The 8,477-nt window shown below is 43.5% G+C and overlaps 2 protein-coding genes across 2 annotated transcripts; one reads left to right on the top strand and one right to left on the bottom strand.

Moving 5' to 3' along the window:
- Positions 1–1,063: 1,063 nt before the first annotated feature.
- LOC135503397 (paramyosin-like) lies at positions 1,064–5,012 on the bottom strand. Its single transcript, XM_064796957.1, has 7 exons — positions 4,776–5,012; positions 4,416–4,475; positions 3,680–3,895; positions 3,211–3,351; positions 2,916–3,054; positions 2,620–2,760; positions 1,064–2,418 (listed from the first exon to the last, which is right to left on the bottom strand). The coding sequence occupies exons 1-7, from the start codon at positions 5,010–5,012 to the stop codon at positions 1,064–1,066; spliced, it is 2,289 nt and encodes a 762-aa protein (XP_064653027.1).
- A 261-nt stretch (positions 5,013–5,273) lies between these two features.
- LOC135502859 (uncharacterized) lies at positions 5,274–7,204 on the top strand. The gene is made up of 3 exons (XM_064796003.1): positions 5,274–5,339; positions 5,808–6,290; positions 6,613–7,204. The coding sequence occupies exons 2-3, from the start codon at positions 5,815–5,817 to the stop codon at positions 7,202–7,204; spliced, it is 1,068 nt and encodes a 355-aa protein (XP_064652073.1). The 5' UTR covers positions 5,274–5,339; positions 5,808–5,814.
- Positions 7,205–8,477: the final 1,273 nt, after the last annotated feature.

The following is an 8,477-nucleotide window of genomic DNA, read 5'->3' as shown; positions in this document are numbered from 1 at the left end:
TTGGTCAGTTGCTGGCTGCCACCTGCCCCTTATTAGCATCCAGTAAGTCACCCATTCTTGCTGCCTCGGCTGGGGCCCCTTCGAAACCCAGGACAACGTCACAACCCCATTTAAAATGAGGGAGAAACAGAAAGACTAGGAACATAGAGTTTGTTATCAAAATACTTTTAATTCTCAAACAACTTTTCTAAACTCGTAAAAGATAACAAAATAATATTCAAACTTTAAAAACAATTATGATCACAATCAATTTATATACAATATTTCTTGATAAATGATCTTGAAATGATTACACAACCTTTGAACATGTTACTTAAACGCCCAGTACACCCCTGCAAGGCCATATTTGATCGATTCGTTGGTAAAAGTCTCTCCCGAGGACAAGTGGTAGACCTGAGAAACGGCATTGCTGCTATCTACCATTAGAGTGCAGACTGTAGTCTCCAATCTGGAATGTAACGGATCATCTATAAATATCCGTGGGTTTCTCAACCCAGCAGTGTTAAGAAGAAGGGGTTGGGTAAAGGTTCTGTTCTGATTGTCAAGATACTCTTAAAGTTCCACAAATTATTTCCGATCTTTTTCATTTCCCCTGATTGTCAATCATATCAAAATTTCTTCTTCGTCGTCCGAGAACAGGAGATCTTCACCATCTACAGGGGGCGCCGGGACAGCCGTAGGTGACGATGCCTAAAAAGAGAGATAAACTATTCAGTTTTGAATTCAATGGACTATTACCTTTCTGTAGCAGGGCTTCCACTAGACCCTCAAAAAAGATAAACCTTGTAAGCATACCAAGGTAGATTCTTCATTCTGGTCGATGAAGATCGTCTGGACGCTGCTCCAATGTTCTTCAAAACTCTGCTCCGTTGTCTGAGACTCAAAGCGGACACGTTTCGCAAACTTCTGTCTGGACTGGAGTGGGTCTGAAAAAAAACGACGGATCTTCTTGATATTAGAGATAACAGGGTAAGGAACTCAAAAATGCAAGTAGGCCTATTGAAAATGTAAATTCTGACCAAGCAAACAGTCGGACATGCCTTAAAAGTATCGGTGCTGATGTCTAGAAGTACGTTCTTAACATTAAATCAATCAATGGCCTACCTAACAATATCCCGCTTGTACCGGCCTTTGGTTCATCTTCTTCCTCGCCATCTCTGCCTACAAGTGGCTGCCCCTTTCCATTCAAATCTGCAGCATCACCAGCGTCCAGTTCCATACACTTCCTCTTCCCAACGTCAGAATGTTCTGATGTAGACAACAACAACCTCAGGCTCGGACTTTGTAGATTTCCCATCCCCGTTCTGATACTTGAGCCAACTTTTGGAGATTCCGTAGCAGGTACTGCAGGCGTTTGCGTATTTTGACTGACGCTACTAAACGCACTGTTGTCCTTACTGCCAACAACAATGGAGGGGGAGACAATCACGGGAGACAATGCCACGGGAGGCGATTTCAAACCTTGTTGAGCATTTGCGTAGATCGGTTCAGGTTTTGCGAGCGATTTGGTAACAGTTGTTACCAAAGTTGGCCGCAGGGCCCCAAGTCTTGAGTTAGCGGTGAGAGGACTATTCAAGCTGCTAGAAAGTGCAAGAGATGGACCATTGCTTCTAGTTTTTGGTGAAGAACCCCCAGGTTTTGCTGTACTCAAAGAATCGCCAGAAACGCCCAAACATCGAAAACGATTTCTCGGTGAATTGATCCGCGGAGCTTTGTTGGACAAAGCGGACAACGACTTCAACGCAGAGTCCTTCTCTGTCTCTCCCTTCAGCAGCGCCACTTTTTTCCGGAGGCGTGAATGCAGCGCTTCGTTCAACTCTTGCGATTTAAAGGTCTCATCTTTTTCATGGAGGTTTAGCTGTATCATGCTTGCGAGATACTTCACTCGAGATTCTGTTCCTAGTTTTTGAGATTTGGATTCTGAAGTTTCCGTGGCAACTTTTGGTGATTTTGTATCTGAATCAACAACTTTTTGGTCGTCTTTCATTGGGTCTTTATTCATCTTTCTCTTGTGTTTGTTACCTGAATTTCTCTCAATATTTTGAGTCTCAGAATGTTCAAAAACCGTTTCGCTGTCTTCAATAGTTTCAACAGCTTTGTTCAGGAGTTCCAGGTTACAATCGGTATCCAGGTTAAAAGTTTTTGACTCTTCAAATGAGTTGAGCGGACACTGGTTTTTCACCATGATATCAGCTGATTCTGTGATGACTTGAGAGCTTGCGCTTGATAGCTCGGCAACAACTTTGACGACCTTGTCATCAGAATCGTCAAGAAGGGGAACCATTGGTGACCCTACATTGCCCTCATTTGATTTGTCCACATTATTTGTTGAGGCTGTATTAGTCTTTGCAACAAAATCTTGACTGGTTTGCACAGATTCCTCGATGGTAATTGTGCCTTCTGTTTGTGTGACTTGATCTGCAAGGAAATATTGAACAATTATGAATATTTCTGGATGAAGGTGGCTGTGATCGACAAGATTTTGCAACTTCCCCAAGGTTTGACCCCAACATGGCAGCAGCGTGATGTCACTTGACGAACCTCTTTAATTCAGGATACTTAGAGGTGCAGTAAAGACACGGACATTAGTTCAACCAATGCGCTTTTGAGAACACCTACCAACTTCACTTTTCACTTTGGATAACTCAATGATCTCTGCTTTCTTCACATCGGCCCTCAATTCTTCGATGATTTCTTTCAGATGTCCCGCCTCCTTTGCGATCTCCTCGAAGAAATCCACCTTGTCTTTCAGGCTTTGGACTAACAAAAAGAGACAATCTATTAGGCGAAAGCAAAAAACGAGTTTGTCAATATCAAAGCACAGACATCTTTTTAGTGACTTCGCCAAAAGCACCGCAAAAGAGTTGGGTAAATTGGTAGTGAAACTAAAGTTTGATCGTAGAAATAGACCCTACTGTTCTTGTCCTTCATCAGGATTGTCTTCTCCAAGTCTGTTATCCGACCTATCACATCCTCCTCAGTCTGCGTAGCAGCAGCCTCGACGTTTTCTTCAGTCTGTACAGACTGATCTGTCATCTCCTTTTCGTACTTCTCCTGCAATCAGATTGAAAGTATCTACATCTGATCATGTTCGAAGTGTCCTCAAAATGGACAGCGACTTTGCTTGGTGGTACTGTTTTGAACGTGTCGGCCCGAAGGCTTCAAAACAGGGAGGGAAGACACAGAGTTATCAACATTTTATGTTCCTACCCTCAAAGCTTTGATATCCTCTAATAACTTCATGTTCATCTGGGCCCAGGATGAGTTGAGGTCCTCCAAATCACCATGCACTTTTATCAAAGCTTCGTGATCTTGTTGTAAAGATCGGAGTCGACTCGACAGGGAATCCTCCTGGAAAGGAAGATAGTCATCTGGAATCATTGAGGCTTCAGGTCTGCCTGTCTTGTGACTGATATCAGGACAGGCAGTAGAAACATCAGCGCCTGTCACCCGAGGTCCCATGTTTGATATCCGGTCGGTCCGGGTGCACTCGTGATAGAGAGGCCACTCGCTTCGACAGTGTTGGTTCCCCCCGAGGTCTCTGATTTCCTCCTACTCACATGACAATACTGTCCTAGTCGTAGTCCGAGAACCCTGGAGGTCAGCTGACGTTAGCAGAGCTACATCAGTCAAGCTCTAAACTCAATATTTCTCATGAATTGGCAAATAGCAGACGTACCCGTGTCTTCCATTCAGTAAGTGCCTCCTGGTGGTCTGAACACTCTTTATCATAATCCGCTGCCTTAGTATCATATTTCTCCGTCAGAATCTTGTATTTGTCAGTTAGGGTCTTTAGCTCGCCCTCGAAACGTTCGATGTCCGCAATATTCTGCTCGTTGCACTGGACTTGCTGGTCGACCAGTCGGTGGGAGCTGTCAAGGGACTTGATTAAGGCCTGAAAAATCGCGGCGATGTCATAGTTTTTAAGCGCTCTTTTCCAAGATGGACAGGTGAATTGCGACGCTGTAAACTTTTTTAAGAAGCCAAAACATAACAAGGTTACATGAGAATCAATTCAGATGGGTCCTATGAAGTTTAACATCATTGAGATAAAATTTGAGGCAGTGACAATGTCCTATACAGTCAAGACCTTTGGATCTGAACACTGACATCACCGAGGTCCTATCATTGAGATCTCAACAATGGCCTTTATTTTGAGGTTGTGACATTATTCCATCATTTTAATGGTAGGACAAAGTCACAACCGGTAGGACAAAGTCACAACCGGTAGGACAATTTCACAACCGGTAGGACAATGTCACAACCGTTAGGACAATGTCACAACCGGTAGGACAATGTCACAACCGGTAGGACAATGTCACAACCGGTAGGACAATGTAACAACCGGTGGATAATGTCACAACCTCAATGTCTTTGTTGAGATCTTAAAAGTTCTGGAAGTTCAGAATATCGACCTGTTTTTCTTCTTTTAATTCTTCATTTTGTCTCAAGAACTTTTCACTCTCTTCTTCTTTCTGAAAAGAAATGAAAGAAACATATCTGAAATAAATCTAAATTGGAAGTGGCCTTACCCATGCCCAAATGTGGTAAAATCGGGTTGAAAAAACCTAGATTTCACTTTTTTATAGGTGTCCCTTGAGCTCTTAGAATAGAAGGCAGAGGGCAGAACCGAGACGGCTGGCCTGGGGTTGGGGGTCAAGTCCTCTACACCTCTTCACCCATGCCCTAAATTCATTTTGAGTGGATAGAATTGGGGGGAGGGGAGGAGGGGGGGGGGGGCATGTTTATAACTGTCCCACCCCAGAAATACAAACCTTTCTTAACTGCTGTTTCAGTTTCTCGATCTCTCGCGTCTTCACAGTAAGTCTCTGATCAAAGTCTTGAGGCTGTATTTCAATCAAAACTTTCAGGTCAATGTTCTCCTGTTTTAATCTAGCAATGTCTGACTTGTATTCTTCGATCTGGCAGAGGTGATGCTTATTAACAAATTCTAACTTTTTATTCAGTTCCATGGACTGTTTGACTGAAGAGATATAGAGGAAGACTTTCATAAGGACATATTTTTATACTTTTCATTTTCTTTAATGCTTTGAATTGATAGCAAAAACACATAATTCTTATTCTCCTAGAAGAGAAATAGATATCTGAGTCTGACCCCTGTCTGTCATCTGAAAGAAATTCAAATAAAGAGAACAAGATCTTTTTCATGATTATCAATCAGTATTGTGAAACATGGGAATTACAACATTTGTATCGCAAAATGAGTCATAGTTATGACCTATATATTAAAAAGTAGGCCTAGGACTATTTATTGCACATGTTCATATGCACAGTATGGGATAAACCTTTGCAACTGGCATAGCAAAGGACAGATATCGGTGAGTGTATCTCTCGCTTTCCATCAATTGTATGTCTGTGATGATAACCTAGAATAGTCTAGCAAATTGCAGCCCAACTAGGGTTGGTACTGTCTTTAAGGTGGTGTGACTTGTAACCCAAACGCCTCCATGATTTTGACAGTCTCGACAAAGAAAGTCAGTCCTTCAAATTAGATGTAACACTGAGGTTAATCCTTGTATCTGGTGTCTATGTCAGGGTAATCAAAACACCCCACCAAGTGAGGAACATGAGTAGCTTGCGTTAACTCTAACACTGGCCAAAGACACATTCACTAGGCCAATAAACCCAATTGGCACCTAACTTTAGTACAATTTGAACACTCATCCCACCCCGGGAGGGGGACTACTCCCTGGAGAATACTACTCCTCCAAGTGCAGAGCGAATGCTGACGAAGAAAAGGAGAAAAAGGAAATTCTGGTTGATCTAATATTCTGCTTATTTTTCAGGCACAACATGGAGAAATTGGGCAGAATAAACCAGAAGATTGCGGCCCTACGACCGCTCTTTGAAGCAAAGCTACAACAAGCAGCACCGCTCATCCACGACCTAAAATCTAAAGTCTACGAATACGACAAGAGACACAAGACCGATAAAATCCTCATCCTTGGTAGCACCGGGAACAATCTATACTTTCCAGAGACAAACGAAAACGGGACATACACAATCGAAATCGATATTTTATTTGAACGGGATTGTTCGAACTTGTCTCTGCCGACTGAGTTTGGTTTTGGTCCTGGACCAACGGTGGCACTTGAAGAGGCCCAAGCGATCAAGTTCGGGGCTCCTTTAAATGACGATTTGTACATTTGGCTGCGGGCGACCAGGGTCGATAATCCGGATGGACTCGGGGATATGTTTCTTGACTTTGATGAAGCGGAGGGAGTGTATTACTTGAAGAACTTAGTCTACAGAGATGCCATACCATCAAGGCGAGAAATTGTTTTTTAGTTAACTTTCAACTTTGTTGTCATGACCATACACACCATAGAAATATAGCATAGTTATCCTGGCACATTTTTGTTTGAGCTCCCTAGGAAGATTGTGAGAATCCTCGCTTCAGAATAACATAGAATGTGTCCAGGATGAATGTATAACCACCAGCAGGAACAGATTTTATTTCAGTGTTCACGCCCTCTATAGCCCAGTTGCTGGGGTTCCCTCAGCTAAATTCCACCCCTCGCTCCAGGGTGATCACTGAACAAGAAGAGGTATTGCTAAAAAGTACTTAATTTTTGCTCTCTTTTTTTCCAGAACGGAGGAGATTCTTGACCACACAATCCTAGAAGAGAAAGAGCTTCTGATCCTTCGACCTGAGTCAGAATCGGGTCAGCCGTTCAGAACCTTCAAGACTGACCTCAAGTCTGTCAATCTCGAAGACGAAAACGGCACTTCACAGGAGTTTAAATTCCAGTGTCTGTTTGACAAAGTTGCTGGGGTGAAGATTCCGTGGCCTCGAGCTGCACAGGAATGGGTGACGAGAAAACGCCGCTGGCCGCCGCAGAGTTTGATCGAGGCGGCGGTACAGTACGGCTGTCACGGTATTCCGAAGGCAGTCAATAAACGGAACGCACTTATAGGAGGCGATCCAGATAAAGAGCTGGAGGATTCTGATGGAAAGGACTGCCAGGAAAAAGGAGCCGAAACTCCACCAGGAACTGATGAACAAGCTTCTGCAGGAATGAGACCAGAAACACCTCTACCGATGGATGACCCAGAGCGCATGCGTTCTTGGAAACTAAGCTACGCCTGGGCTGAACAGATGATTGCAAACGCATTCTCGCCGATGCAACGGATGGCGTACTTGATGCTGAAGCAGATGAAGCGCGAACATCTGGACAAGTAAAAGATCAACGATGGCTTGATCCTGCATTCTGGATTGACGACATATCACTTGAAGACGGCGATGTTCTGGGTCTGCGAGGAGATGACACCAGATGAATGGGACGTTAACCCCGCTCGAGGTATGTTAGCAGTCTTAGAGCGCCTTCTACAAGGTTTCAAGGAAGGCTTCCTACCAAATTACTTCACGCGAGCTGTCAACGGTTTAGACCGAGTCTGGAGGAATTCGTGCTTCTTGTACAGAGATCAGGGGGAGGCGCAACGGATGCGATTTGAACCGATTATCGAAATGTTAGAAGACATGATCGAGACTATTGAAGAGAAACTTGTCCCTCGTTTGGTTGATTCGAAGGATGAAAGCCACGTTGAGTCGACACAGGGGCAGCTTCTTGTCGACGGCGCTTTCAGTACGATGATGACTTTGCAAGCAGATATGGTTCGGAGAAACGAGAGGCTGACAGAACTTTGGGAGAGCGTTATGAGTTTGGGTGTGGACGAGGATAAAGAAGGGAAGAAGGACAGCAAACTGTAGGTGATTGCCATGTTGAATCGATGCAAGGGCAGCTTCCAGCCGACAGTGCTTTCAGTGAAGTGATGTGTGTTTTTGCAAGCTGATTTTCTCTTGAGTAATAACCTCTCAGTAAAGTAAAAGATCAAACTCAGTGGTACGTGACCGCAATATTGAGTTGATGAACGAGGTCATTCTGGTCAACGGTGTTCAAAGTACCATGCGTACACACCAATGTTGTTTGGAGGAATGATCATACGGAACATGGGTCAGGACGTGAATTGAATAAGACAGGCTAGGGAATAAGAACGAAGAACAAACTCTAAATGTAGTTTCAGAAGTGACTGTCAGATGTCTCTTGTGTCTCTAGCTGCAGAAATACCTTGAGAATATTGACAAAATGTCACTCAAGATTACTTTATAGGACTTGATATTAGATTATGCTGATAATATTGGACACTCGAGATTACTTTTGCTGGTCTTTTGGAGCCACAGATGGAAACAACTTGAAATGTTGAAGGAGTCTACGTTGTTATCATTGGTGCCTCGAGAATCCCATGAAACAAACCAACTACCAACCACCCCTCAGAAGATTTCCAACTTGAAGAACTCTGAATAAACTGTTAACAAGATTACTCATTCTTTACTTGCCCTTTATGAGCCGCAAATATCAACAGGACTTCATGAATAAAGTGCCACCGCAAGATTTACTGAGCCACAATGAATTCAGTGGCCAGCGGACCAGAACTTCTCGGGTCAAATTCACGTT

This window comes from Lineus longissimus, chromosome 19 (assembly GCF_910592395.1).
Source record: "Lineus longissimus chromosome 19, tnLinLong1.2, whole genome shotgun sequence".
NCBI classification, from domain to species: Eukaryota; Metazoa; Nemertea; class Pilidiophora; order Heteronemertea; family Lineidae; genus Lineus; species Lineus longissimus.
Note: the sequence above shows the minus strand (reverse complement) of the source record. Positions and strands in the feature narration are given on the sequence as shown.

What these genes read in the sequence shown, in the direction of transcription:
- LOC135502859 (XM_064796003.1), top strand. Translation starts at nt 5,815, where the DNA reads ATGGAGAAATTGGGCAGAATAAACCAGAAGATTGCGGCCCTACGACCG. An exon ending in AGAGATGCCATACCATCAAG is followed by an intron (nt 6,291 to 6,612) that starts GCGAGAAATTGT and finishes CTTTTTTTCCAG; the next exon opens with AACGGAGGAGATTCTTGACC.
- LOC135503397 (XM_064796957.1), bottom strand. Translation starts at nt 5,012, where the DNA reads ATGAAAGTCTTCCTCTATATCTCTTCAGTCAAACAGTCCATGGAACTG. An exon ending in CCTGATGAAGGACAAGAACA is followed by an intron (nt 2,761 to 2,915) that starts GTAGGGTCTATT and finishes TCTTTTTGTTAG; the next exon opens with TCCAAAGCCTGAAAGACAAG. An exon ending in CAAAGTGAAAAGTGAAGTTG is followed by an intron (nt 2,419 to 2,619) that starts GTAGGTGTTCTC and finishes ATTTCCTTGCAG; the next exon opens with ATCAAGTCACACAAACAGAA.